A 26,094-nucleotide genomic window follows, 5' to 3' on the forward strand; every position below is an offset into this window, starting at 1 on the left:
GGATAACCCTGCCGATACCTGCCAGAATAAGTAATTGGCTGTTTTCAAGGGGCTTGGTTCCATTCATATAAGATGCATGACCATCACCTCTTGAATACTGAGCAAAGGGGCTGTTCATCACAATGGAGTCACCACCAGAAAATGTCTCCAAGCCAGTGGTACCTCCCGACACGGCCGAGAGCCGCACGCTACAATTTGATTTCACCTGGAGAAAGTTCAAAGGCCTGATCAGCGAGGTCAACGACCCAGAGGCCAAACCGCTCTACATTGTCAGCTGGCATGCGTTCAAAAGACCACAAATGAGGTTCAAATCTCCCACTACTGCTGCTGCACCTGCTGCTGCTGTTACTACTACCGATGACGACGACGACGAAGATGCAGCATACATGGGCTCGGGCACTTTTCACAACTTCTCGATCAATGCAGACTACGAGGTGCGCGGACGGAGTGGCACGCTCACGGCACAGAAACGGTTCAAAACCGTGTACACGTACCCGTCGTACGCATTTTCCGACACGGACCAGGCCGTGACGATGACCTGGACGAGCAGCAGCGGGTTCAAGACGTGGGACTTTGTCTGCATGGACGAGCAGCAGATGCCCGTGGCGCGGTTCTCGGCGAACGTCTGGGGATTGAAGAAACTGGGTCTGATCGATTTCATGGGCCCGCATGCGATGAGTGACGCGGTGCGGGATGAGATTGTGGTGACTGGATTGACGCTGTTTTACTGCATGGTGCTCCGGTCGTCTAGCATCACTTCCTTCTTTGCTGCTGCTTTCTCCCAACCATCGAGGTGAATACAATCTATGTATTTAATGACCAGTAGAGCACTATCAGCCAGGTTGTAACGTAATATTAATTATTTTTCATTCCATTATTATTGATTCGTCATTACTTTCGTGCCGTGGTATCCGCTGCAAGATCCAAATAACTCCCATACCAACTTGAAATATCCCATGAATCGATCAGACGAGGTCTGGCTTTTCGGTTCCGTCGAGTTGTTTTTTCCGAGTCACACGTATCGAGAGAGCTATCAAGAGAACGTTAGCAAGGAAGAACAGAGTACTAACCAAGGCAAGGGGGTAGGACTCACCATCACGGACAGACTTGGTAAACGACTTTTTGGCCACGAGCGTCGCATCCGACATGACGGACTGGTCGTCTCGGGTGTATTCCTGCTGCTGTGCCTTGGCGAGTCGCTTGGCTTCCTTTGCTTCTGCCTTCCTGCGACGTTCTTCGGCTCGTTTGAGGAAGTCGGCCCCGTCGTCAGGGACGGAGCGGACTGGCATTACTGAAAGGGTATGCATTGTAGAGAGATCAACAGATCTGAATTGAACAGGTTGAAGATTGAGAATAGATCGACAGTTGATGATTGAACAAGATCAAGCTGGATTGAACCTTGATAAGCCTTATTTTTCCATTGCTGTAGGAAGAGTTCCTGGGTTGACTTTATATACCAGGTAGTCAGTATGCCCTGCAAAACAGACAAACATACAAAACCGGACAAACAGCTGGCCCCACCCCGAAGGGCGTGATTTAAACCCAGAAAAAAGAGTCATCAACAGTCAGACTAACCCCGCCCCACCCCGACGACCGACTCCGATTTTCTCATCTGAACCACTCCGGGAGCATTTCTTCAGCCATGGGAGACAGAATACTCCATCCAGGGCCTCATAGTTGTCTGTTTTTGCTTGGTTTTCCCTTTCTGCCACTGTAGCCAGCTTCGTATTCCCGTTGACTCACCTTCCGGACCCTCGCCGGCGTCGTCATGCGTAGGCATAACGGCCTGCCATCCTCGTGCGAGCCTTGTCGCCGCTCCAAACTGCGGTGCGACCACGCCGTGCCCACGTGCGGTCGCTGCCTGAGGAAAGGCAAGGCAGCAACTTGTGTGTATAAGCCAAACCCAACCCGGATCCAGGCAGCAGCAGCAGCTCCAACTCCCACTCCCACTCCTTTCACTCCCGCGTCTCTCCAGTCGTTTCCACCAGCATCATCGTCATCATCATCAGCAGCAGCAGCCTTAGCATCACCGCTTCTGCCTGTGCAAACCCCCACTCCACCTGTCCAGACCGCATCTGGACCCCGACCGCGGGCGGATCCGATTTTCGCCCTACGCGACCGCTATATTGCTGATTGGAGTCCCCGACTGGCCTTGAACTCCACCCCGAGCTTCTTGGGACTCACCAGCTATTCCGCCGTGTACAGCGAGGCGAGCCTCAGGCAGCACGAGTCGATCACCCCGCAGGCGCAGAATGTGGTGTTTTCGGTCGACGACCGCGAGGCCCAGCTGGGCGCCGAGCTGCTATCGCTGCTCTTCGACGACTTTGCCGTCCACCGCAAGACGGCGGTCGCGGCCGAGGAGTACAGCGGCGAGTGCATGATGAGTCTGCCGACCATTGCAACCATCATTGATCGTGTCGAGGGCATGTACAACAACGAGGCCACGCGCCATCCGGACCCCCAGTTGCGGATGCTGGCCCTCTCGCGACGCTTGTTCGAGGGCACCTCGCGGAAGATTGTCGTCCATCCGACTCTCACGCTGGACGAGTATCTCACGGCCATCGCCGGGCGGTGGGAGGCCATTGGCTTCATCTTCACCATGTCGGGCATCTGTGCCTCGCACACCACCGTCGAGGACCCTATCTTTCAGGGCCTTGGCTTCTCCGCCACAGACCACAAGCATCTGGGCATTTTAGCTACCGCCGCCAGTGATCGGTGTCTGCAGTTCTGCGACAATGCCGGCGTCATGAGTGACCCGCTCGGCTGGCTGCTGCTGAGGCATGTACATCTACTGACCCTCGTCTGCGGTGATTATGGTGAGTAGTATATATGTTCAGTTCCTAGCCTTCTATTCTAACTGTCACACAGACTATCGGCCAAGGAAACGTCTAGGAGAATTGTCAACATTGCTATTTGCCCTGGGTTATCACCAGCCTGATACCAACGAGGAGATCCCCTTCTTCCTATCCGAAGGGCGGAAGAAGCTCATGGCATCCGTGTATATCTGCGATAAAGAGCTGGCCACCTTTCTGGGCTGTCCGCCGCTGATAGCCTGGCGCTTCTGTCGCCTCCAATCGCCCTTGGATCTTGATGTGGATGACCTGTTGGCCGAACCCGCTGTGCGGGAGGCCGCTATTCGGAACCTGACCCACGATGGATGGAACACAAAGGGGACCATCAAACGCACGTCTTGGATCCGCATGTCCATGAAACTAGGCTACATTCGCGAGCTCGTGCTGGAGCTCTCCCTCGATTCTCGAGTACAAGATCTCTCTCAAAAGGCGCAGTATGTACCAGCTACCGGTATTTAAAACACTTTTCTCTTATTCTCTGTCTCTAATCTCCAATAGTGAAATCTCCACTCTTACGCAGAAGGTGCGCAGTGAAATCCCGGTGCACCTGCAATGGAATGAGGGAACCGACGCTGCCCTCCGATTGACCAGCACCATCCCCGTCTACATTCATCTCGACCTACTCTACAGTCAGTTTCTACTACAGCGCGTTCTAGTCAAACGTCTAGAAACAGGGTCCGAAAATCTGGTCAACCTCGCGCACGAGATGCTCAAAGCCATTCTCGTTTTGATTGCCGTCAGCCAGCGATGTGGTAATCCTCTGTGTGATCTAGGATGGTCAGTATGTATATCAAAAATCATTCCTGCTGTCATTGTGATTGTACTTATCTTATGTGCTTACTTTAGATCCCCTACTTTGGCCTCCCTTCGGCTGGTATTCTCGCCATCGAACTACTACGCCAAACACAGAACCCCCGGCCACGCCCGGGCGAAACACCCTTCCCACGCTCCGAAGTGATTCGAAACCTGAGCATCCTCGCCTCACACATGCAATACCTCGTCCTGCCGCAAAAGGGGAACTACGAGATCTGTCAACAGGGGCGGAAGGTCATCTCGCACATTCTCGACCTCGTGCTCGCCCCGCGGCCGGATCCAACCTCGTTGGCCTCGGCGGTGCCGGACAACAATCTCATTCCAGCTGACTGGCTGAATGATGAGTGGTTGAATGACGGGACAGACTTTATCAAGTGGATTGATGGGTTGAACTGGATGAGCGAGTGATTTGCAGAGCTATGCTTTGCACATCTTGCATTATCACTATTAGTACTAGTATTACAAGTATTGTATATTGGGAGACTGTACATAGAGACTATAATTATAATGACTTTACGAAATTAGCATCATACTTGACTAAATAACTACCTTAGTTTATAAGTGACCTACTAATCAAGTAGAGTATATATAGTAGAGCACGGGCCTAGTCCAAAGATAGAGACATGACACTAACCAGATACAGTTAACTCGTATCGTATTCAAAAGATCGACATTCGGCAATTACGATTTGTCATCTCGGCCTCGCTGCACGACGATGACAAAGTCGCGATATGTCGGGGTTACAATTGTTACTTCGTCTGATGACTTTGATAGTATTACAAACATGGATTCAGATGCTATAAGTAGTCAAGGTGTTCAGATGGTTTTTGAGTGCATCAACCTAAGCAACTAGTTACAACCACTACTACTACTACAATCACCACCACCACCACCACCACAACCACTACTACTACTGTCATCATGTCTGGTACTATCGTTGTATTCGGCGCAACAGGCAAACAAGGCGGTTCCGTCGTTGAAAGCCTGCTACAGACTACATTCCACGTCAAAGCCATCACGCGCAATCCGGCCTCGAAGAACGCACAAGCCTTGTCTTCGAAGGGTGTGGAAGTGGTTCAGGTTTGTAAAATATCTTCTAGGTTCCTAATTTATATGTACTCTTTCGCTAAAGGACTACGAAAAGGCCGACTTGAATGATAGCGAGTCACTCCGTACAGCTATTCGCGGCGCGTATGGGGTATACGCCGTGACGAACTTCTGGGAGCATCTGGATGGCCAGAAGGAGATCGAGCAGGGGAAGAGGATTGCCGATATCTGCGTCGAAGAGGGTGTTCAGCATTTGGTCTGGAGTAGTTTGTTGAACGTCACCAAGCGTGAGTTTCTTTTTCTTTGATCACCATTCTAATCTACGACGATTCTAATATATGTCGATTCTATAGTTACCAATGGCGTTTTATCCCACGTTTACCACTTTGATAGTAAAGCCGAGGTGGAAGAGTATATCCGCACGCTCGATATAAAGGCCACCTTCTTCCTCCCGGGATTCTACATGTCGAACATTGCGGGTATGAATCTTCGCCAGGCGCCCGACGGAAGTGGGACACGCATCCTCGCCCTGCCCATCTTGGAGACTGCGCCGATCCCGCTGTTCGCGTCGGAGAACGATACGGGCAAGTTCGTCAAGGCGATCTTCCTTAAGAGAGAGGAGACGCTGGGGAAACGCATCTACGGGGCTACCGCGTACACCACCCCGATCGAGATTGTGCAGGTCCTCAGGGAGGAGTCTTCTGGAGCTGGCCAAGACGTTGTCTACTCCCAACTGCCGCATGATGTGTTCAAGGGTGCTCTTGGGTCGCTGGGGATGCCTGAGCCGGTCCAGGAGGAGCTGTTGCAGAATATGCGTCTCATGGCTGAGTTTGGGTATTATGGTGGCGACTCGCTCGGGGCCAGCATCGCCATCGTCGATGAGCCGTTGACTACTTGGAGGGAATATGTTAGAGCGTCTCCTGCTTTGAAGGCTTAGCCAGGTAGATGCTCTGAAAGAGGTGGGAATGTCTAGATACTGAGTAGTTTATTTATAGATTCGTCAAAGCTGAATGCAAAGTCTTCTTTATAAAGAAAGACTTTATCTCTAATAGAAAAATAGATATCCCTTGTCAACTCGTAATCTGCCCGCTCGCAGCTGTATAGAACCCTGCCCTGGAGTCTGACGTGGCAGCCTCGTTTGACTGCATTAGTGTGAGGTATACGAGAGAAAATCCCTAATCACAAGGCTCATATCCAACCAACAAACAAGGAAAAGCATTGATCACTATAAGAGCATCTAAACTAATGGCGGGGTATTCCTCAAGGGGAACACGTGGCATGGATCAATGGTACATTGCTTCCTTATTGACAGCTTAATAGATTATTATCAGCCTGAAGAGGAGAAGCAGCCGTGACTACTACTATACCAGCTCTATTACTTTTAGTTTCTGATCTGAAGATCCCCAGCACTTTCATATACTGTGATTAAAATGAAATATGAAATCCCCTCTTATACTGCCACCTGGCACAACACCACTTATCCCTCTATCGACCCATCGCAGCCCTCCCTATCAGCGCAGGGCAAGACCATCGTCGTCACCGGCGCCGGCAGTGGGATCGGCAGAGAGACATGTCTTGCCTTTGCAGCTGCAGGTGCTTCTCGCATCTCCCTGCTAGGCCTTCAGATCGAGACTCTCACAGAGACACAAGCCCTGATTCTTGAACACTACCCAGCCACCAGCGCAACCGTCTATGTCACCGATGTCACCGACAACGAGGCGGTTCGTAAAGCCTCCAGTGCGATCGGTGGTTGGGATGTGCTCATTCTCAATGCCGCATCGGCGGTGGACCCGTCACCAATTGTTGAAGCGGATATCGATGCTTGGTGGAAAGTGATGGAGGTAAATGCAAAATGAATACCATTGAAAGGATACTGTACTGATTCAATAGACAAACGTCAAGGGCATGCTTCTCTTCGCTCACCATTTCCTACCTACCTGCCATCCGCGTGCTGTCGTCATCAATGTCGCCGCCCAAGTCGTCTCCATGCCCGTCACGCCTACCAACCCCACCGCCGGTGTCTCGGCCTATATCGTCTCGAAGATGGCACAGGTCAAGCTGACGGAGTTCATCTCCGCTGAGATTGGGGACGGGGTCGCCATCTCGGTCCATCCGGGTATCGTCCACACAGAACTGTCGGACAAATCGGGTCTCCTGAAAAAGGCCAAGCCGGCCATGGATGATAGTAAGTCTGTTCCGATTCCGTCGTTGGCTTGCAATGAATACAATTTCCTCGCTGACCACCCAGTCAAACTGAGTGCGCATTTTCTCGTCTGGGCAGCCAGCGAAGAAGGCCGCTTTCTCAATGGGAAATTCTGTATGGCTAACTGGGACGTCAGCGAGCTGAAGGCCAAGGCAGGCCAGATCCAAGAGAGTCAGCTGTGTACCAGTGGCATTTTAGGATGGCCGTTTCGTATATGAGTATTCTGTGGTGGAATAGAGAGCAAAAGATGGTAATTCTATAAATGATAATAAATATGTGATACCCCACGTGATGCAGGCACGTGGTTGCAATGCTCTCTCTGCTCCTTCTCCTTTTCAGCTGGCGACACGACAACAATCCGAGAATGATTCATGGACTCCTCACTGAGTCCTCACACGGTTTGACAAAGTCAAAAAAGAAAGTTACGGTTCATTTCGATATCCTATCCCGAGCAAATCACAAATTCTTTCGACCGGCCTGCTCCCTCTCAGACGCTTCGAACAGGCTCTTGAAATCGCCTGCCCCGAATCCATCAAAGTTCTCGCGTTGGATGATCTCGATAAATACTGTTGGTCGGTCCGTGATATGCTTTGCAAAAATCTGAAGCAGATACCCGCTTTCATCAAAATCGACGAAGATATTATACCGTTGTAGGAGTTCAATCCTGGCTGAGACACTCTCGTGCTTCTCTCCAAGCCGTTTTTTGAGATCGCTATAGTACGATCGAGGAACTTCAAGGAAAAGCACTCCCCGCTTTGATAAATGATCCACGGTTTGGATTATGTCGCCTGTTCGGAATGCAATGTGCTGGCAACCAGCACCGTTGTAGTAGTCGACGAACCTCGAAGACGTTAGTTCAGGAAGTATGAATGTGCCGTGGGAAGAGCGGTAGGAAGAAGGACAGGAAGAGGGGGGGAATTCCTACTCCTCGATCTGGGATCTCTCCACGCCCACAGCTGGTTTGTTCATAGGCATTTTGATGACTTTATTTGGAGACGCCATGACAACGGACCGCATGGCCGAATAGGCAGAGCACATCTGGGTGTCATCAACTGGCCAGTACTGGCGGAAGTTGAAGGCGGTTTCATAGCTATTCTCATCTGAGCTGGAAGACCTAAGAGAAGCAAAGGGCAGCAGGCGATGAATGGATTGACCTACTATTTGACAACCTCGTCGAGGCCTTCAGATAGTTGAATACCGACACAGTGATCGATCTCAACTAGGTCGATCGGAGGTAGGACTTTGTTTATCCCGTCTGAACCGGCAACTTCCAGGTAACCAGGCAGGAAATCCCCACGATATTGGGACCGGTTGATCAGGGTATGCGTGGTGTCTCCGTATGCGCCGATCGTGGCCCAGCAGACCTCTCCCTTTTCATCTGCCGTTTGCACGGGAAGCTGGACTGGTTGCGCGCCGTTGCGCACCGCATGTGCCCACACCTCAGCTACATGGGTCACCTGAAAGGCAATATCTTTAACCCCATCGCCATGCCGAGAAAGGTGCTCGTGGATATCCCTAGCGAGCTGGCGGTCCGTTGCTGAAGCTCGCGCATCGACCTCGATGATGTTCGAGTCTGCCACTGGAGCCATGAACTGCATCACTGCCCGTCCGTTCCGAACCACATAGCATGCTACCAGATGGGATCCTGTCTCTGGTCCACGATACGCCACGGGCTCGAATCCGTACCGCGTGATAAAGAAAGATGCAGACTGTAGGGCATTTCCGACGTACCAGGTAAGATGGTCAAACCCTGTGTAGTCAGGGTTGCTGCTCTGGCTTTCTTCAAACGAGACAGGCATGTTGATGGGAATAATACTGTCTAGCGATGGTAATCCATGAGTGAGCTTCGATGACATCGTTCAATGTTCTGGGGTGAGAAAGTCGCCTGCGGTATGCTGGGGTTGAGTCCCCTTGCATGCTGCATTCTCCATCTGCACGTCTATCGATAGGTCATAAGGTCATATGTCATTAACCACAGGTTTGACATAAGATGTGTCGAATATTTTGTCAGCATTTATGATGCAGTATTCTAATTCAAAAGCAAAGGATAATCATCTATGCACACAGCGTTGTTGGCCGGAATATCGATGGTATGGTTGAGTACAAGGACAAACGGGCATTTCATACTTGGTAGACATGCCCAGGGTCAATACTAACCCTAACCCTAAACCCTACAAAAGCTCAGCTTCACCCAGTCCCAATGATGGGAATAAAAGTGAATAAGATGGATGATTGTTAATTATCTGCTGCCTGATGGTGGTTACATATTACAAAGGCCATCAATCTCATCAAGGGAGAAAATATAGGACTGAAATCCTTAACCTTCAGTAAGACAGAGTCATCAATTGGATTTCATCTCAGCAGGAAGTTGGCTACATGCGAGTGAGTCATTTTCGGGGTTTCGAGAGGCGTGTCGACTGATCCTGATAGATGTGTTTGAAGCGGCATGTTGGGAAATATAATTGTTGATTATGGGCCCATCTTGAAGAAAATTGATGAAATGAAGTCAGCAAAAATGTCATCATTCTGATTCCACACACCCATGTATAAGGAATGGGTATTCAAGTGATTTAGATTGTACAATAATAAAATTTCTGAAATCATCTCGTTATCTCTCATTGTCTCCTTGGATTGTGGAATTTGGAGTGGAAATAGCGAATATGATGGTAATCCCCTATCTCGGACATATGGATCAGACAATACACTCAACCTGGTCTTCCCAACAGCCCAACAAATTCTGCAACTCTTACCAGGCAGTTCATATTTACCCAGTCAGTAGCTCTAGATCGAAGTACTTTAACTATGCAAGTTGAATTCTATTTCTGTTCCAGTGTCTTTTCATAGATGTCTATCTTCATGCTGTAGCCATGGCAGAAACAAAGCATATCAGCGAGCAGCCGATTACTCTACACAACTGGTACAAACATGTCGAATGGATCAACACGACGTTGATCCTGATTATTCCTCTCCTGGGCTGCGTCGCTGCATGCTATACCCCTCTTCGACTGGCCACAGCTGCCTGGACAGTCCTCTACTATTTCTGGACGGGATTGGGGATCACGGCGGGATACCATCGTCTCTGGGCTCATCGGTGCTATGAAGCGTGAGAAAAGAACATACACCATGCGGTGGCGTCTTGATTTCTGGTTCCTTTCTGACTGCTCTATTTCCAGGTCGCTTCCTCTGCGGATCTTCCTGGCTTGTGTCGGGGGCGGTGCCGTGCAAGGCTCGATCCGATGGTGGAGTCGCGGCCACCGGGCGCATCATCGATGGACGGACACTATCAAGGACCCGTACAGCGTGCGCAAGGGATTATGGTACTCGCATTTCATGTGGATGGTGTTGAAGCAGAACCCGAAGCACCGTGGGCGGACGGACGTCTCGGATCTGGACGAGGACCCGGTTGTCGTCTGGCAGCATCGCAACTACGGCCTGTTCATCCTCATGTTTGGTATGATCTTTCCCATGCTGGTTGCCGGGCTGGGATGGGGAGACTGGAAGGGTGGACTGGTATATGCGGGGATCTTGCGCTTCGGATTCGTTCAGCAGGCTACCTTTTGCGTCAACTCGTTGGCTCACTGGTTGGGAGAGCAGGTATGGCCCTTCTTTCATCTTATCCGTTCTTCATCTACTAACACGGTTTCAGCCCTTTGATGATAGAAACTCCCCTCGAGACCATGTCATCACTGCCTTTGTCACCCTCGGCGAGGGCTACCACAATTTCCACCACGAGGTAAGTCAGATCTGGATCCTTCCTCCCAGTGGTGGGTAAGATAAGCAAAAATACCTAATGCCAATAGTTTCCCTCCGACTACCGTAACGCAATCGAATGGTGGCAGTACGACCCGACGAAATGGTCCATCTGGGTGTGGAAACAGCTCGGTCTGGCCTATAACCTGAAGCAGTTCCGGGCCAACGAGATCGAAAAGGGCCGTCTGCAACAGCTGCAGAAGAAAGTCGACCAGAAACGCGCCCAGCTCGACTGGGGAATACCCTTGGACCAGCTGCCCGTCGTGGCGTGGGACGATTTCCTCGCCGAAACGCAGACCACCGGCAAGGCCCTGACCGTGATTGCGGGCGTGATCCACGACGTGACCGACTTCATCAAGGAACATCCCGGTGGCAAGGCCATGATCTCCTCCGCTATCGGTAAGGACGCGACCGCCCTGTTCAACGGGGGCGTGTACACCCACTCCAATGCAGCGCACAATCTGCTGTCCACCATGCGCGTCGGCGTCGTTCGGGGAGGAGGTGAGGTGGAGATCTGGCGGGAGAGGGAGAAGCCGATGAAACACTGATTGAATGAGTATGAGTAGCCTTCATTAGAGAAATTGATGAGTATAGGTATTTCAAAATGGAATAGAATCATTCACTGTCCATTGTCTCTTTGTAGCTTGTTGTCTGAGGTGGTGAATGCTGTCTCACCGTAAGCTGAAAAGACTAGGCAGCCACCTGACTGCCGTATATAAGACGGCAGATCTCCCACTATCTTCCTCTACTTTTCATATTCATCTCTCCTAATATCATCATTATATCATATAGCATTGCCCATAATCCATCCAGACCACTAGATGCTTCCTTATATAGGTGGAGAAAGCCAACGACTACAGACGAGTGAAGCTCATGCTTATCGTTCTTGTCGAACAAGACGATCGCACACTGTTCAGTGCAGGACTCGATATTAAATTCCTTGAGGACGTCGATATAATACCTCCGTCCTCAGTCTAACTTATTAGACCGACTGGTTCTATATCTCTCATCCATAAACTACATGCGGGACTCGAACTACATTAGAAACCCTGCCTTCATCTCCTCCAAATGCAGTGTGCTGCCATCTATGTATGTTTCGGCTTGGCATATAAGATCCTTGCTCTCGCCTTCATCTCTCCTTCTCATCTCCAGTATCCCTCACCCCCCGCCCTGGTAGGTTCCTATTCGCAAGGTGGTGTTCTGGCGGGTTGTGTTCGCGGCTAACTATAGTAGCAAAATGGAGTCTTCTGGCTCCTCATCCACGTTGTCCTCGCCCCCCTCCTCCATGGAGTTCAGTTCTGTGAGTGGCTCGCGAGGGGGATCCTGGTGTCTGCGAGCCTGACTAACTCTTCTAGCCCTCGCCTGCGCCCACCTCTTCTCGCGCGGCGCGTGCTGCCGCCTGCAACTGCCGACAGTTACGCGGAAGAAAACCAGTCTCCAAAGAAACACTTCTTACCAAAACAACAAGTTTTCGGCACGACGACCCTGAATTATAACAACCTGGCTACTGCCATAGCCTTGAATGCGACGGGTCTGGCTCACTGGAACCGGCGCCGTTTTGAGCCTTGTTAGTATTGTTGTTTTTTTCTATTTTTTGCTATTCATACCAAGGATTGCTGATTGTTACTAGTGGACAGGGTGATCATGGTCTTACCTTACCGAGCAAACTAAAACTCACATATTGTATGTTAGAATGTATTGAAGACTGTATTCATTACTGATACTAACTGGTTCCACAAAAGGCAGACGGCAAAGACATGACTTATCCTGGTTCACCAATCTCGAGCAAAAGAGATGCTGTCAAATGCGTTTACACACATGAAGGAAAATGCATCACTTCTAGTCGAGTCTCTGCTTCCTCTGGGATCCTAGGGAGCATCCCTGTACCCATATGGCGCAATGGAGGCTATTCGCGGGAGATTCGCTAGCACTTGCTATCTTTCAGGTAATATTGCTACCTTTCGAGCTGCGCAGGGCAAGCTGACAGCCCTGTTGTTGTGACGGCGACGGTGAGGTCGTTCGGGTGAGCGCCTCAGGCATACGGGGAGTGCGACGCCATTCCTCTTTTAGGACCCCAGGACAGGGATATCAGACGCGCCTCGCGTCGGATCTCTCCTCTTTCTTCTTACCCTTCTTGTTCGAATATTCTCGTAAGATGCCACCAATGGATTATTTTCTCACTGATTCGGGGACCGTGGCAGTTGTTGACCCATAGGGGCGGCTGATTCAGACGATGAGTTCAAATACGAAAAGCGACCTACAACGAATTCAGCAAGCCTCATCGCAGGGACTTCTCACACAATCAACGGAAGATCCGAGCCTTTATGTCTGGAATATGAAGAAATTCCAGCAAGAAATTCTTGTTTGGAAAATGCCAGACAAGCTGCTTGTAGCGAAAGAGGAGGAAGACCTGTGAGACTTGATTCCAGATCAAGCGTCATCGAATGGAGTAGGCCGCAGGAACTACGGGCAGAGAGACCTGTTTGATACTGTGGCAATAGGGCATCTTGCCAGTCGATACCACTCTTGATACTCCCTGAATTTTTCAACCAATGCGTGACCCAACGACTCTGTTCATGTATACTCGCTAGGGAATCATCTCGTGTTCAGTAGCGCCTTGGGTAGAAGAAAGGATTCTAGCACAAATAGACTAAGGGTCTTGCAAATGAATTACAGAACTACACTACACCCAGAGCACACCATGACTACTATGCCGACCTTTTTAGAATCAATGTTCGTGATGGGCAGGAACATGCAGTGTTCAACCCCAGCATATCGCAGCATGGCTTTTAGGGCTTCTTATAATTATAGAATAGTATTTGAGCATTCAATCTCAGAGCACTACTTCAGTATAGCCTCAGGATCAACTTCTGAACTCGTCTCGACTGGCTCCTCCCATCCGCTATCATGAAATGGGTCTACTATCCATGGATGCAGATGGATCCGTCGAGTCTTCTCAATATTCTGAGTTCCATCTTCAAGCCAAATCCCATCATCGTAGGTTCTGTGCCAATTGAACAGTCGAGATGTTGCACTCCGTGACTGTTCATCGGCAGCTTCCCTATCCAAAATTTGAGGTCTATAGCGATTAACATGGAAGAAATAGACTAAAAATTAAGAAAATCCAGCAAGAAATGGGTTCACTCACTCTTCGCAACCTTCATCGCTACCATCAGGATGGATTGCGCAGGAAGGAAGATTAATTTGATGTTGTGGGCTCGCCGGTATTCTTTCCCCTGATTCCAATATCCAGTCTATTCTCCAAGACCTGGGTCTATGATTGTGCCCAATATGTTCTCTGACTTCAAGGCTGAGATTATCTATTGATGTTGAACCAAAGGGAGGAGAGGGCGTCCATGGGATTGACGTCTCAGCTCGACAAAGATAAGAGGTCTGGAATTCTCTCGCACGGGAGACACTTGATCCATCTGGAATTTCTTGATACACTACCTGAAGGAATGACTGGATTGTCTTTGTCCAGAATGCAGCGGCCAGACAGAGCGGCGGTAATCGATCAAGGGCAAGACGGATTATTGATCCTGCCTGACCTGTGCAGATGACAGACACCCAGAGGAGGCTCAGATGGGGTGTCTGGCTGGTGACTGCGGATAAGAGCTTGTGAAATTCAATCCCTGATGGGTAAAGAGCTCTCTTGATACCAAGAGAATTGGCTCCAAGGAGGTTGCATGGCACAGAGGGATTGAAAAATGCACTGCACAGTAGCGAATCGAGAGCATCTTGGGTGGAGCTGAGGAATATGCATTTATCAAGAACAGAACTGCTAAGATTCCATGGAGGACGCAGCTTTTCCTCGATGAGATGTCAGGACATTGAGAGATGAACGTCGGCGGAGCAAGTTTTGGTGGAGGTGCATTCCGTGATGTGAACATTAGTACAGAAGCAAGCCCTATGATAAACTCGAATTCTAAACTTTCAGAAATACAAAAGTTCAGGAGTATATCAAACGCTAGTGTTGAATTGAGGGGATTTTGAGCCAAGTTGTCGCTGCTGCCAGCCGGTCTCACAGCACCATCAGACATCATCCAAGGGGAGTAGAATATACCCCGATCAGTCTTCAGTCTGGCGAGCCAGTGTCGTTGTAGAACCATATTCCAGAATGAGTCAATCGTCTCAGCGTCTTGAGAATGAATCATCAAGCTGTTCCAGCCAGCTCGCTGGAGAATCTCGACCCAACGTGCGGAGATGATATACGACCAGGCCAGAATTATACTGCAAAGGTAACCAGCATGGAGATTCAAAGAAGGGAGACCATTACACTGGGCCTCTTTGGCAACTTTATAAGTCACGGGTGACACGAAGCCAAGGCATTGGAAGTAGTCAAAAGTCTTCCAACAATCAACACAGTCGCTCTCATCTGCTATTTCAAGCCGGAAGGACGAACGTAAAACCAAGGGAGATCTGGGTCCACCGGCGATATTGATATTTTCCGGAGGATGATGAAAGAAAGAAGGGACATTCGCCAGCAGCTTCAGGAAAGCCTGAATGTAGAAGGCAGGAGGAGACTGGAGAATGTCGGGAGATGTCGCCGTTGCCTTCTTCCAAGTATCAAAGCTGCTATTGCAGCATGCGGTGAATTGTGATGGAGACGGGCAGATCCCATCGCCAGGGAACCACTCTTCATCATATTCTTCTTCATCAGAGCCTCCACCACTTTTATCATCACTGAACCGTTCTTCGCGGCTGGGACTATCGGCAGATATCGAAACACGACCCGCTTCAGTGCAGGAAGCCATCTGATATGTAGGGAAATGCCCAGTTTATTGTATTCAGCTGCGCGATGGTCGATGCGTCGAAGCTGAGAAGCCCGACGTTGGTGGAAGAAAGTCGGGAGAGTCACAGGCGTCAAAGCTCTTATATAATCAGGCATACACGATCAAGTATGAGACATTAATAGTGTAAACTATAAGATAGTTAATACAAAATTAATAATAATAATAAGGCTTATATGCTTCTATATTCTTCAAGACTGGCATCTGTTCTGATTATATTCGATACCCCTCATGTCTAGACAGTCTACCCATCACATCTCCATCTCCCTTCCTTTTCTTGTATGCATTTCTCTTTCCAAGAGATAGCATAGGCAGCAAGCGATTCACTTGGCTTTCGTTTAGCAGCACTGGTGGCTAAGCCAGCCTGCATAGAAGCTGCAGCCCATCTGTCGGCGATGGTAGTCGGTCTCGTGCATCGCACCGAGTTTGTATGTCTCTAGACAAATGGCAGTGAGCAGTGAGAGTGCCGCTACATTGACTTCTTCCTCGTTGACACAGTCATGGAGCTGACATTTAGCCGAAGAGGAGTTGCAGCTTTCGGCGTGAAGCCATTCGTTATCCCCTGTGGAAATGGGCATCGTAAAGTCGAGGGGTCTGGACTCTCGCCCACTAGGATGTCAGGACAATTAAAGTGCTTTAAATGGTTATATATTTATAGCATCAAAATAAGACCTAAGCTTAGATGTGGTGGATGGAAGGTTGAGATATTGAGGAGATAGAGGGGAGAGTAGGATTATATACCAGCAGCCCAAGTTCACATCAATATTCACTGAATCAAAACCCTATATTCACTTCAAAATACTATTCACTAATATATACTAACCCTCCAATACACTCTCAATATCCTGTGTAGCCACATCCTTCAACACCTGCCCTGTCCACTGCCGCAAAGCCCCCGGGCGTTTCGGCGTTGCAACCGAGAACTTGAGCGTCTCAGACGGGGTGAGAACGCGAAGGCCGTCGAATTCAAGGAAACAGCCATCTATCTCTGACCAACGCTTTTCCTCCCCCTCGGGCCAGTCATAGATAACGGTGTCGTTGTGGAACACGGCAAAGAAAGCACCAGCATCAAAGGGGCTCAGACTTGCGTAGAGCAGTTCTCCAGACAGTCTGGTGTCCAGATGGGCGTCGAGTCTACCGTACCCCCCCTTGAGATCCCAGATACAGTGTCCGTCGTCAAAGACAGCAATGTAGGCCCCCTGAACGCCCATCGCGAGATGGACGACTTTGCCGTGCGGATGGTTTGGTTTGACGAGTTGTCGTACGTCGCCGGGGAGCGATTGGAAGGCTGTCGTGCCGGAGCTGGATTGAGCCCACCATGCGCCATTCGAGGAGATTACTTGAATGCCCTAAGCATAGTTAGGTTGTCAGTATATCAAGTATGTTTATGGTTGTTGGAAGGAAGTGAATGGGTACTACTGTGTTGTTCCACCGTTTGTGTAGCCATTCTTTCAAAACCGGCTCGTTATCTTCAGGCAGATGGAATTTAGAGTCTCCCAACAGACCCTTCTTCACATATGCAACGACAGGGTCCGGCAACTCTGAGGCCTCCACGTCTAGAAGAGACGGGTACGCGACAAAGCTGACTTCTTTGGCGGAGGTGAGGATATCCTGCAGCTTCGAGGAGACGGGGAGAGTCCAGCGCAGGTCGACTCCGGGGGTGCGCACAAGGTAAGTGTCTCGAGGGCCGAACACGACGAGAAAGTCTTCCAGGGAGTATTTAGATTTCATTTTGAAAAGCAATGAACTTATAAAGAGTGGGAGAAGGAAAAAGGCTTGATATAGTGAAGATGAGTACAATACAAAGGACCCTGAGACTTTATTAATCTACCAGTCCTACCCTGATGAGACTCGACAGTAGTGAAATTACCCCTCATTATTTCTATCAATCTCGTATTCTTCGGTATATTGCGGCTGAAGTGGGTATCTGGCTGAGTAGACGGAGTAATACTTGTTCATCTCACGTACTGGAACTGCCTTATTCATCTATATTTATTTACATGCCCTCAATCAAGTCGAAGGCGTCAATCTCATACTGCAGCTCTCGCAGACGCCGCATCTCGAGCGCGTTCGCCTCGCGATTCTTCTTCTCGATCTCCGCCCGCGTTTTGAATCCCGCCGTGATGATTCTTTGCTGCTCTTCCAGGTGTTTGATCTCGTCCTGTTGCCTCTTCCGGGACAGCTCGCCATACTGGGCCCACGCATCTTTCAGCTCATAGCTGATAGAGATCTCATGGCTTGTCCCAGACAACTGAGAGAGCTCTTTCAAATGTGCGAGCTCTTCAAAATGTCGCCGAGCGACAGTCGACATGAGACGCTTCTCTGCTTCTTCCTCTAGCATTCTCCTCTGGTCAGCTGCACTCTGTTCAGTCTCGAGTATCAACCCGTGTCGTTTCGAGATGTCGGATTGCGCCTCGTCAGACTGGGCACGGATTTGCGCCAGCATCCGTTCATGTTTCTTCTGATCCCTTATAATTTTGGCAATCTCTTCTGGCGGATTCACCACGTTGGCTGGCTGCGGACGCCCATCTCGAGCCCAGAACCGGTTCCTGCATCCGAACTGGCTGAGAAGCTGGAGTAAAGGTCCATCGTGGATCCCCGATGCCTTGTTGCGACCCATCTTGACGTAGGCGAAAGGCGAGTATACCAGTCCGTCTTCTTTGTAAAGATTAAACTCCTCGTTGATGAACTCTGCCATGAAGCTGTCGAGAAGGGCGCGGGTCATGGACGGTGCACCTCGCGGGTTATCCAGTGCCAAGTGAAGGGCGGATTTCCCGTTTGATTTCTTCCTGAAGCAGCGGCCATCCTTGAGGAGTGTCATGGCTCGCTTCAGCTGGTGGACTGGTTTGTTTCCGTCGGCGTTCAAACAAAGCTCGGCCAATGCGGTGCGGCCGTTGCAGCCGGAGTATGCATAGTCTCGCTGCTTTCCCTCTTTGACGAGAATCTCGATTATCTTGGTGTCCACCTCCCTGGCCGCTTCATGGAGTGCCCCATCGTGTTCCATCAGGCTAGCCAGCATGACCCTGCGTACAATGTCGCTGTCTCCTGTTGTTACAGCAAGAAAGAGCATGGAGCGGGATCCAGTGCTTCCTGTTGCCACTGTCGCGTCGGCTTTGTGGCGTAGGAGGCTCGCAACGACTTGACGACGCGGTCTTGAGATGGCCAGTTCAAGAGGTGTGAGGCCGTGTGCAGTCTTGCGGTTCGGATTTGCTGGTATTATTAGCAGGCTGATTGCTACGGAGTGAGTCCTCATGCAAGACGTACCTCCACCATCCAGCAAAGCTTCAATAACATTGTCCGAGATCCCGTGCTCATCTTCTATGAGTACCCAGTGTAGCAAAGACAGATACTTTCCCTGGTGGGTCACCACTGGAAGATCAACTGGACAGCCTGCATCTATCAGATATTTGAGAAGCCCCGTTTCTTTGGGATATTTCTGCAGTAGGAGAAAAAGGATGGGTTGGGGGCTGTCGGTAAAGCTTGGCCGAGACTGATGAGAGCAGAACTCCATGACAAGGGCGCAAATCGTCTGACTGTCCACGCCAGAGGCAAAGATATATGGGAATGCCAATGTCATGCTCTCGCGGGCTGGGCAATGGGCAAACATCGCCTTGAGCACATCGATATTCCCCTTCGCGGCCGCCTTGACAAGGCAGGCGCCGTGATTATAGTCGACATCCGCGCCCGCATTCAGAAGGTTGGCAATGAATGTGAGGGTCTTTTCTGAGTATTCACCTGCCTCGATCGTATCGACAAGTGCAATATTCAGACAGCTCCCTGCTGCTCGTCGTTTTAGAAGGAAGGAAAGTGCGGCTTCATGGGATCCGGCTCTGGCTCCCATCGTCCACGCGCGTTCGAAGACTCCTGGAATGATGGTTGGATGGTCACGGAAATATCGCTGGAATAGTTGCAGGGACCGAGTGTCATTCTTCATCACTGCATGAAGGATACATTCGCCGTCTCGGTATAGTATTGACGCATCGGCCTGGAGGAGGAATTTGAGAAGGAGATAGTCACACAACGGCTCTCGCACCTGGCTACGTTAGCAACTATCTCTTCCCACCCTGTTGAAGACTCACAGCTGAAAACTTACAGCCTTCAAAAGCAACTCATCAAGTGTCCCTTGCCGCTTTGCTGAATCAAGGAGAAGCTTGAACACTCTTGATGTTTCTTTATCCTGTCGCATACACTGCATCTCGGATTTCAAGCAGGCGGTCCAGGACTCGCTGGACATGTCTATGCAGCTGGTGAGGAGAAGCTGGATCTTCTCCAGTCTCACATGGTCCCGTGGAAGACCTATGGCGGACAAAAGGCACGCACAGTGTTGGTGCTCGTCGAGAGAGTTGAATTGAAGCAAAAGCTTCAGAAATACCAGGTTCTTGCACCGAATTGCTGTTATAAACGCCTCTCCGTCTTTGAAGGCAGTGCTAGCGGCCCCAGTCTTCAACAGCAGCTCAGTCACCCGGATCGCCGAGTCGTTCGTTTCGTCAATGCTGTCAATTAAGGCCTGGTCAATAACAGGACCGCCTTTGGGGCCATTATCGAGCAGGATCTCTAACATCTCGTACCGCCGCTGCTCGTCAAGCTTCATAGCAAGCGGGATACATGGGACAAGAATGGCAGTTGGAAAGTTCCCGCCAAGTAGAATCTCGAGGACTTCGGCATCTCCATCCAGGACGACCTTGTGGAACAACAACCCGTCTTGTTGACCAGCATCTGCTCCACCATCAACCAGAGCTTGAATGTACACATGGTCTCTTTGACCGATAGGGAGGCTCACTGCTGTATCTAGAGCCATATCCACGGCGGGACCAGTTGCTCCAGCCTCAAGAAGCCTGAGTGTTATGTCCAACTGTACATTATGGGAAAGATTCGGAACATGGGACAAGGCCTCATTGACTGACTCGACTCTAGGATTTCGATGAAGCAGCGGTGCGATATAATTCACGTCTCCAGATGACACTGCCATGGACAATGCACGTCCGGCTTTATAGTCCACCGATGCATTGAAGATGAGGAGCATCGCGACGCTGTTGAGATCCCTCGCCTGGACTCGATTAATCAAGGCCTCGTGAACAACATCTCCCTCAGCCCCTTGGTCCAGAAGGTACTTGGCCAGCTTGTACCAGTCTTGCGACGATATGTCTTCTCCTTGTTGAGTGGTATCAATAGAGTAAAAGATATCACTTGCCAGCCCCTTTCCCAGCTTCCCTTGGTTGAGAATCTCAAGCATGCCGTAATCAATTGCGTACACTGCTTCTCTATATGCTTGGCCGTCACAACAGGCGATAGATGTCCCCTTGCTCATGAGCAGCTTAACCAACCCTCCACAGTGCCGCTTGACGGCAGCCGACAAAACCACGTCAACGCTGTACCCGGAGGCGCCTCCATTCAACAAAAACTCAATCAGTTGGATCTGGCGTCCGGCAAAGAGCTGAGGCTCGGACCACACGTATGATACCATCGATGCTAACGTCTCACTGGCGGGATGTGGGTTGCATAGGAGGATCGAGATGAGGATGGTCAAGTAATTGGCATCAATTGAGCTTCTCAGTGCCACGCCGTTATCAAAGTCGGCATTGGCTCCATGCGCGAGGAGCAGCTGAACCATTTCCACGTCTCCAAGCTTTACTGCAGCGGGCAATGCCTGTGTCGTGATAGAACCCGAAACAGCTACTTGCGATTGGAGTAAGAGACGGACAAAATCCAATCTCCCAGCTGCGACACAGTCCAGGAAGAGGCTTGGGCAGGTATTCGCGTCAGCCTTCTCCTCCATGAGAACCTGGACGCCCTTGATGTTGTCTGTCAAAAGTGCCATTGGAATCGCTCGGCTGACAACAGCTGGAACGGCGAAGTGAGCTAGAGCTTGGAGTTGATCGAGTCGGTTATCCGTCAAGGCCTGCGATATCAAGTGGGCCATCAGGGAATTATTCTCGTCATCCGTGAATCGCTTGCGCATTTTCAAGGTCCCTTGCCGGGCCTTTTTCGGCTGATGGGTCTGAAAATGATACAAGGCACTCTTGAGAACGCCGACGGGGACTGAGCTGGGACCACAGACAAGCTGTTTCAACACGCTCTCGTAATCTTCATACGTCCATTTATCGTGTTTTATCTTGGCTGGGTTCGCCGTTGTTTTGACCTCCCCATTTCGCCGCTCTTCTGACGCCTGGATGAGGAGGAGGACTGCCTGACCGTCTTCCGCTGGGGACAATGCTGGCGAGTATGTTGATGCCAGCGATGGAAGGGGCTGTTCTCTAGGGATGGGCTCTCCAAGGGCGTGCAACTGGGCTCGAAGCCATTCCTTATCTCTGCCGTGTGGCATATTGACTGGCATATTGACATCTTCAACCCGGAATCAATAATATGAATCGAATGGGCTTTTCTCTCCCCTTGGTGGTTCTCACATCCACACATCGCATTATAGAGCCTCGTCTTGACCCTGATGCTTCCATTGTGACGCTGCGGTGAGATCTGTATTTTTCAGCCTTGCGGGCATATATTTAATGCATTTCACCAGAAATATCAGAACATTGAAAAAGAGGCTGCCAATCACCAGGCAACTCTGTCAGCCTTGTGGTGTAAATGAACGAATACATTCCAAGTTACGGAACAGCGAGACATCTTCTGTAAGTCACGGAACGAAAAAAATAGCAATAAGAGTAGACCAATAAATCAACCTTCAGACCTTCTTCCCTGCGAGCACACGCTCGAAAATGGCAAAATTCCCTTCGTTCTTGGGGTCGTAGACAGCAAAGCACACCTCGCGCCACCAATTCCCGGCAAACTCGGGCTCTCTCAGGACCTCGAGCCAGCACTGCGCAACCTCCGCAGGCGGGTTGGCAAACACGCCGCAGCCCAGGGCGCCTAGAACCAACATGCCATGGCCATTGGTTGCTGCGATACGAAGAGCCAGCCTCATTTTCGATTTTGTAAGGCTGCGGTCCGTGTCTCGCGCATACACTTGTTGTGTACGCCGACGAGAGGGGGAGGGGGACGGGGTGGGAGAAGAGAGCGGGGAATTCGAATGTGAATGTGAATTCGAATGTGAATGGGAGCGTGAACGCGAGCTGTGGACACGCCGGCGTCTCTGAGGCTCTGCCACCACTATTGTGCGAAGGGCAGGGCGATAGAGAGCGGCGATGGTGATCCCACTCACGACAGGAAGCTCCTCTGGCGGGGTAGAAGGCGCCATTAGGAGGTGTCCGGAGGCCAGGTCATTGCGTATCACCAGGATGTAGGGGCTGTAAATCGACTCGTCGAGGCCAAGCGGGTAATCCTTGCTGTTGAGGCTGAGCGCCAACGAGCTGCGGTAGCAGATGGCTTCCTCCTGTGCCATCGCGCCGTTCAACCAACCGCCGCCTGGTTTTCGGTGACTGGCGAAGTTGACGATGATCGGGCGCGGGCTCAGCAGGGATGAGTCGTGGCGCTGTGCTCGCGCTGCCTGAACCAGCCTGACGGCGACGTTGAGGGTATCGTCGTTGATGACTTTGATCGTCGCGGGGGATGCCAGACGAGGGCAGTCGTTGGGACGCAAACTGGCGAGGGAACGAAACGAGACTTTCTGCGATCTGTAGGCCTCGCGACCGGAGCTGAGGTGGCTCAAGAGCGCTGGGAGAAGATCCAGGGTCTCCTGGGCGGTTTGGCGGAGGGCTTCTCTTTGGCGATTCTGAGCAGCATTTGCATTTCCGTGGCGATGGCTATGACCTGCATCGTGTCTTGAAGTTGAAACAGGTTGGCGGTATTCCTCCACCAATTCCCATAACATGGACCACATGGACTGAGGCATAACTATCTGCTGGTATTGGTGGTTGATGGCAGAGAGAAGTTGACAAGAACTGAAGGCGCTAAACGTGCATTTATCAACGAGCTTTGGGCATGCCAGGGAGGAAAGAGAGCCTGCTGCAGATAAAATACAGACCCCCCAGTCAGCCTTCAAACTGTATTATTGCTGAAACTTGGCTTATTGTTAAACTAGGGGACAAGTCCTTGGGATCTTGAGCTGTCAGATGCTATCCTCAACTGCCCACAACATGGTATGTCATGTCCTCTGAACCACGGCAGTCTTCCCAGCTTTCTCTCATCGTTATCTAGGAATTGATATATCTAGACAAAAAGACCCGTTTCTATCAAAAAGGTATGCCCAAGTCTGTCAACCGGATATCGTCTAATGTAGTAGTTTCGCATATGTTCCACTGCGAATGGAGGCATCCTAACAAAAAGGCCAAACTGGTGTCCATCTATGTCATGTACGTACTGCCTTCTGGCTGCCAATCTCGGCTCACTGCCTAGAAAAAACGCGAAAGATTCTCGACTCAAGCTTCGATTTCACGGAACACAGCGTGCCTGCAAGATCGGGAGTGGCTCTCTACAACCCTGCGACAAGAGCGAATGCTATCTCTGTGGCATCCTCAATAATGGCTTTTCGCTCTCCCAGGCCAGTGAGTCATCGAATAATATCGGCTACAAGACGGTATCATTCTCATCGAGCGCTAGATACTAAAGGGATGTTCGGGCCTGGGATCTACAGCAGTGTCGTGTCCTCCAGTAGGCTCTCCTTCTCTCTGCTCATTGCCTGTGACTTCAACTCACGATACTAGAAGCCGACGTCTATGCCAACAACCATCATATTCATTGCAACAGACATGTCATCATCCTCTGCGGTGTTGATCCTGGCAATTCTATCGACATGAAAGCCGCGGGATTCCCAGGCCCGTGTGACTCAGTACGTGCTAGTTGGGAGTAACAGTTCTGATTACTGGCTAGCTGACTCTATCGCAGGTCGAGGGACTCACGAAAGCTGATGGAGGCTCACTTGAATACCAGGAAACTGTTGTCTATGATCCTGCAAGGATCAAACCGATCGGGCTTGTTGTATATACGCGAGAGGGATGGACACCACGTTGATTTCACACTGTTACAGTGCCTAGACAGCTAGATCGTATATTGTTCTTATTTGATTTCAATCGCCCGTAAATTTCATTAGGGAATTACTGGAATCATGATGTAGTATACCTGGTATTTTCATGCCGGTCATCACACGCTAATGCCTGACAATTGTGGCTTTTATGCCAGCGGGTGTCCAAGAGCCTCGCACGCCTCGCAATCAACACTTGGTCTTTCTCTCTCTCTCTCTCTCTTCTCTCCCGTCTATCTCAGATCAGCTGGCATCGTTATGTTTATGAGTCTTCAGTCTTCGTCATCGATCGACAACATGGATGGGCGAGTAGGATCGTCTCTTTGATTCTAGCAGAGCTAACAAGGCTGAACTGATAGTAGGGAGAAGCCGCCCGAAGAATACGAGTTGCCTCCTTCGCCTCTTGAAAATGACGCCTTGATGCAAGACGACAGTTCCATGACCTCCGACACTGAACCTCTTGCTGAAGCTGCAGACGTGCCTCGCTACGACGCCGAGCGCAGCGATGCGCCGAATAGTGATACCTACACAACGCGCCAGGAGATTCCCCAGAATCTCCCTCCGCCAGCTTCAGGAGAGATAATCGTGGTATGTGGGCATGCAGGATGCTCTTCTGCTAGATGCTTACCGCTCGTAGGATCTGAGTCTGCTGGACAGGCATACTCCCTTTTCAAAAAAAGGTATCTTCCGATAGCTGCAGTATTCCTTTTCCCCGGTTGCTAAATCATGCGCACTAGTTGAACGCCTTTTTCACGAATCATGGGTTGATCAGACCAAGACCGCCTGCGTTGAAAGGATAATCCTCTTCGATATCAAGTCTTTTCCATCTCTCGCTGACGGGCAACCGCCAAGTACGTTCAAAACCGCTAGGTATGCATGCTTTCTTGATGATAGGCAAGGAAGAAGTGACTAACCTCGCTGTTAGTCGTGATATCGAACTGCTCTCCTTTCTAATAGATTTGCCACTCTGCTTCCATGGTGCTCATCGGGCCTGCTATATCGGAGATCCCGGATACCCCTTGGACCTTTGTCGCAATGTCAACTGCGCCATCTGTTCGGTCTTCCAAGCGCAGTACGTGACCATAGAAGCAGGTGAGCCTTTGACCAGCGAATGACGGACTCGGAACGTTTCGGGAATTCTGCTAAACTAAACAGGTATAAGATTTGAATCGGGTCCGAAAATACCGGCGACCCCGAGCTCATCCCGTATGTCTTGCTCTCACTGCTTTTCTATACATGTCTGTGCTGACGATGAGATGTTTGGGCACATCTAGAAGCTGATACCTCCGCAAAAAATCATCATATCTACACGCCTCAACACGCAATGATCCTCTGCGCGTGTCCAGATATTGTCAGTTGTCAACCATCGATCAAAGCTCAGCCTATACTAACTAATATACCAATATACTCCCAGGCCCAGTTAGACACCCAAGCCATGTCTTCAGACGCTCCTCCTCCGTATACACCGTCTCCTGTCTCCTACAATCCAATTGTTGTTCCGATCGGACTGATCATGTATACTCGGGCAGGATGGCATCCTTAGCTTTGTTCAGCAGTGGGTATAAAGGCATGATATATGACCATGAATGAGCGACCTATGCTATTATCTTCCTGGTTAAGAGCTTGAATTGTTTTTGTTTGACAAATTAATCTGCTCATCAAGGTTGGACTCGATGAGAGATATTTTGCCAATGAATGGCAGTTTATCTGGATTAATATCTGAAT

At 50.3% G+C, this 26,094-nt stretch overlaps 13 protein-coding genes across 13 annotated transcripts; 7 read left to right on the forward strand and 6 right to left on the reverse strand.

The window, feature by feature from the left end:
• Nucleotides 1-122: 122 nt before the first annotated feature.
• ASPZODRAFT_15532 (hypothetical protein) lies at nucleotides 123-797 on the forward strand (the record flags this gene model as incomplete). Its single annotated transcript, XM_022726199.1, has 1 exon — nucleotides 123-797. The coding sequence occupies one exon, from the start codon at nucleotides 123-125 to the stop codon at nucleotides 795-797; it is 675 nt and encodes a 224-aa protein (XP_022581348.1).
• A 110-nt stretch (nucleotides 798-907) lies between these two features.
• ASPZODRAFT_131729 (hypothetical protein) lies at nucleotides 908-1,650 on the reverse strand. Its single transcript, XM_022722827.1, has one exon. The coding sequence runs from the start codon at nucleotides 1,305-1,307 to the stop codon at nucleotides 966-968; it is 342 nt and encodes a 113-aa protein (XP_022581349.1). The 5' UTR covers nucleotides 1,308-1,650; the 3' UTR covers nucleotides 908-965.
• ASPZODRAFT_131731 (hypothetical protein) lies at nucleotides 1,597-4,186 on the forward strand. Its single transcript, XM_022722828.1, has 4 exons — nucleotides 1,597-2,816; nucleotides 2,869-3,286; nucleotides 3,351-3,633; nucleotides 3,699-4,186. Exons 1-4 carry the CDS (start codon nucleotides 1,769-1,771, stop codon nucleotides 4,071-4,073), a joined length of 2,124 nt encoding a protein of 707 aa, XP_022581350.1. The 5' UTR covers nucleotides 1,597-1,768; the 3' UTR covers nucleotides 4,074-4,186.
• Nucleotides 4,187-4,398: 212 nt separating this feature from the next.
• ASPZODRAFT_131733 (hypothetical protein) lies at nucleotides 4,399-5,734 on the forward strand. The gene is made up of 3 exons (XM_022722829.1): nucleotides 4,399-4,745; nucleotides 4,810-4,999; nucleotides 5,066-5,734. The coding sequence occupies exons 1-3, from the start codon at nucleotides 4,587-4,589 to the stop codon at nucleotides 5,647-5,649; spliced, it is 933 nt and encodes a 310-aa protein (XP_022581351.1). The 5' UTR covers nucleotides 4,399-4,586; the 3' UTR covers nucleotides 5,650-5,734.
• A 408-nt stretch (nucleotides 5,735-6,142) lies between these two features.
• On the forward strand, nucleotides 6,143-7,133 carry ASPZODRAFT_65269 (hypothetical protein; the record flags this gene model as incomplete). Its single annotated transcript, XM_022729289.1, has 3 exons — nucleotides 6,143-6,553; nucleotides 6,603-6,897; nucleotides 6,961-7,133. The coding sequence occupies 3 exons, from the start codon at nucleotides 6,143-6,145 to the stop codon at nucleotides 7,131-7,133; spliced, it is 879 nt and encodes a 292-aa protein (XP_022581352.1).
• Nucleotides 7,134-7,371: 238 nt separating this feature from the next.
• ASPZODRAFT_65754 (hypothetical protein) lies at nucleotides 7,372-8,714 on the reverse strand (the record flags this gene model as incomplete). Its single annotated transcript, XM_022729328.1, has 3 exons — nucleotides 7,372-7,756; nucleotides 7,841-8,005; nucleotides 8,074-8,714. 3 exons carry the CDS (start codon nucleotides 8,712-8,714, stop codon nucleotides 7,372-7,374), a joined length of 1,191 nt encoding a protein of 396 aa, XP_022581353.1.
• Nucleotides 8,715-9,782: 1,068 nt separating this feature from the next.
• On the forward strand, nucleotides 9,783-11,292 carry ASPZODRAFT_95272 (hypothetical protein; the record flags this gene model as incomplete). The annotated part of the gene is made up of 4 exons (XM_022730499.1): nucleotides 9,783-10,018; nucleotides 10,089-10,509; nucleotides 10,562-10,648; nucleotides 10,716-11,292. The coding sequence occupies 4 exons, from the start codon at nucleotides 9,783-9,785 to the stop codon at nucleotides 11,211-11,213; spliced, it is 1,242 nt and encodes a 413-aa protein (XP_022581354.1). The 3' UTR covers nucleotides 11,214-11,292.
• Nucleotides 11,293-11,733: 441 nt separating this feature from the next.
• ASPZODRAFT_15539 (hypothetical protein) lies at nucleotides 11,734-12,336 on the forward strand (the record flags this gene model as incomplete). The annotated part of the gene is made up of 3 exons (XM_022726203.1): nucleotides 11,734-11,838; nucleotides 11,899-12,232; nucleotides 12,296-12,336. The coding sequence occupies 3 exons, from the start codon at nucleotides 11,734-11,736 to the stop codon at nucleotides 12,334-12,336; spliced, it is 480 nt and encodes a 159-aa protein (XP_022581355.1).
• Nucleotides 12,337-13,506: 1,170 nt separating this feature from the next.
• On the reverse strand, nucleotides 13,507-15,419 carry ASPZODRAFT_151470 (hypothetical protein; the record flags this gene model as incomplete). Its single annotated transcript, XM_022725737.1, has 3 exons — nucleotides 13,507-13,744; nucleotides 13,814-14,446; nucleotides 14,509-15,419. 3 exons carry the CDS (start codon nucleotides 15,417-15,419, stop codon nucleotides 13,507-13,509), a joined length of 1,782 nt encoding a protein of 593 aa, XP_022581356.1.
• A 756-nt stretch (nucleotides 15,420-16,175) lies between these two features.
• On the reverse strand, nucleotides 16,176-17,276 carry ASPZODRAFT_166136 (hypothetical protein). Its single transcript, XM_022726741.1, has 2 exons — nucleotides 16,872-17,276; nucleotides 16,176-16,804 (listed from the first exon to the last, which is right to left on the reverse strand). The coding sequence occupies exons 1-2, from the start codon at nucleotides 17,184-17,186 to the stop codon at nucleotides 16,274-16,276; spliced, it is 846 nt and encodes a 281-aa protein (XP_022581357.1). The 5' UTR covers nucleotides 17,187-17,276; the 3' UTR covers nucleotides 16,176-16,273.
• Nucleotides 17,277-17,398: 122 nt separating this feature from the next.
• ASPZODRAFT_115544 (hypothetical protein) lies at nucleotides 17,399-21,897 on the reverse strand. Its single transcript, XM_022721111.1, has 3 exons — nucleotides 19,549-21,897; nucleotides 18,720-19,488; nucleotides 17,399-18,665 (listed from the first exon to the last, which is right to left on the reverse strand). Exons 1-3 carry the CDS (start codon nucleotides 21,787-21,789, stop codon nucleotides 17,452-17,454), a joined length of 4,224 nt encoding a protein of 1,407 aa, XP_022581358.1. The 5' UTR covers nucleotides 21,790-21,897; the 3' UTR covers nucleotides 17,399-17,451.
• Nucleotides 21,898-22,134: 237 nt separating this feature from the next.
• ASPZODRAFT_15542 (hypothetical protein) lies at nucleotides 22,135-23,229 on the reverse strand (the record flags this gene model as incomplete). The annotated part of the gene is made up of 1 exon (XM_022726209.1): nucleotides 22,135-23,229. One exon carries the CDS (start codon nucleotides 23,227-23,229, stop codon nucleotides 22,135-22,137), a length of 1,095 nt encoding a protein of 364 aa, XP_022581359.1.
• Nucleotides 23,230-23,639: 410 nt separating this feature from the next.
• Nucleotides 23,640-25,912, forward strand: ASPZODRAFT_15543 (hypothetical protein; the record flags this gene model as incomplete). Its single annotated transcript, XM_022726210.1, has 12 exons — nucleotides 23,640-23,701; nucleotides 23,745-23,893; nucleotides 23,949-23,999; nucleotides 24,053-24,177; nucleotides 24,234-24,326; nucleotides 24,739-24,957; nucleotides 25,007-25,049; nucleotides 25,107-25,239; nucleotides 25,295-25,461; nucleotides 25,525-25,575; nucleotides 25,644-25,720; nucleotides 25,784-25,912. The coding sequence occupies 12 exons, from the start codon at nucleotides 23,640-23,642 to the stop codon at nucleotides 25,910-25,912; spliced, it is 1,299 nt and encodes a 432-aa protein (XP_022581360.1).
• Between the last annotated feature and the right edge of the window lie 182 nt (nucleotides 25,913-26,094).

The sequence above is a fragment of the Penicilliopsis zonata genome, assembly GCF_001890105.1.
Source record: "Penicilliopsis zonata CBS 506.65 unplaced genomic scaffold ASPZOscaffold_6, whole genome shotgun sequence".
NCBI lineage: Eukaryota > Fungi > Ascomycota > Eurotiomycetes > Eurotiales > Aspergillaceae > Penicilliopsis > Penicilliopsis zonata.

Excerpts from the sequence above, each read along its gene's own strand:
- ASPZODRAFT_166136 (XM_022726741.1), bottom strand. The coding sequence starts at position 17,186 with ATGAAATCTAAATACTCCCTGGAAGACTTTCTCGTCGTGTTCGGCCCT. Across the intron at positions 16,805-16,871 it reads AACGGTGGAACAACACAGTA|GGCATTCAAGTAATCTCCTC; the intron begins GTACCCATTCAC and ends AACTATGCTTAG.
- ASPZODRAFT_131733 (XM_022722829.1), top strand. The coding sequence starts at position 4,587 with ATGTCTGGTACTATCGTTGTATTCGGCGCAACAGGCAAACAAGGCGGT. Across the intron at positions 4,746-4,809 it reads AGGGTGTGGAAGTGGTTCAG|GCCGACTTGAATGATAGCGA; the intron begins GTTTGTAAAATA and ends GACTACGAAAAG. Across the intron at positions 5,000-5,065 it reads TTTGTTGAACGTCACCAAGC|TTACCAATGGCGTTTTATCC; the intron begins GTGAGTTTCTTT and ends TCGATTCTATAG.
- ASPZODRAFT_131729 (XM_022722827.1), bottom strand. The coding sequence starts at position 1,307 with ATGCATACCCTTTCAGTAATGCCAGTCCGCTCCGTCCCTGACGACGGG.
- ASPZODRAFT_115544 (XM_022721111.1), bottom strand. The coding sequence starts at position 21,789 with ATGCCAGTCAATATGCCACACGGCAGAGATAAGGAATGGCTTCGAGCC. Across the intron at positions 19,489-19,548 it reads ATGAGTTGCTTTTGAAGGCT|GTGCGAGAGCCGTTGTGTGA; the intron begins GTAAGTTTTCAG and ends TAACGTAGCCAG. Across the intron at positions 18,666-18,719 it reads AGCTTTGCTGGATGGTGGAG|CAAATCCGAACCGCAAGACT; the intron begins GTACGTCTTGCA and ends TAATAATACCAG.
- ASPZODRAFT_131731 (XM_022722828.1), top strand. The coding sequence starts at position 1,769 with ATGCGTAGGCATAACGGCCTGCCATCCTCGTGCGAGCCTTGTCGCCGC. Across the intron at positions 2,817-2,868 it reads CCTCGTCTGCGGTGATTATG|ACTATCGGCCAAGGAAACGT; the intron begins GTGAGTAGTATA and ends ACTGTCACACAG. Across the intron at positions 3,634-3,698 it reads TGTGTGATCTAGGATGGTCA|ATCCCCTACTTTGGCCTCCC; the intron begins GTATGTATATCA and ends TGCTTACTTTAG.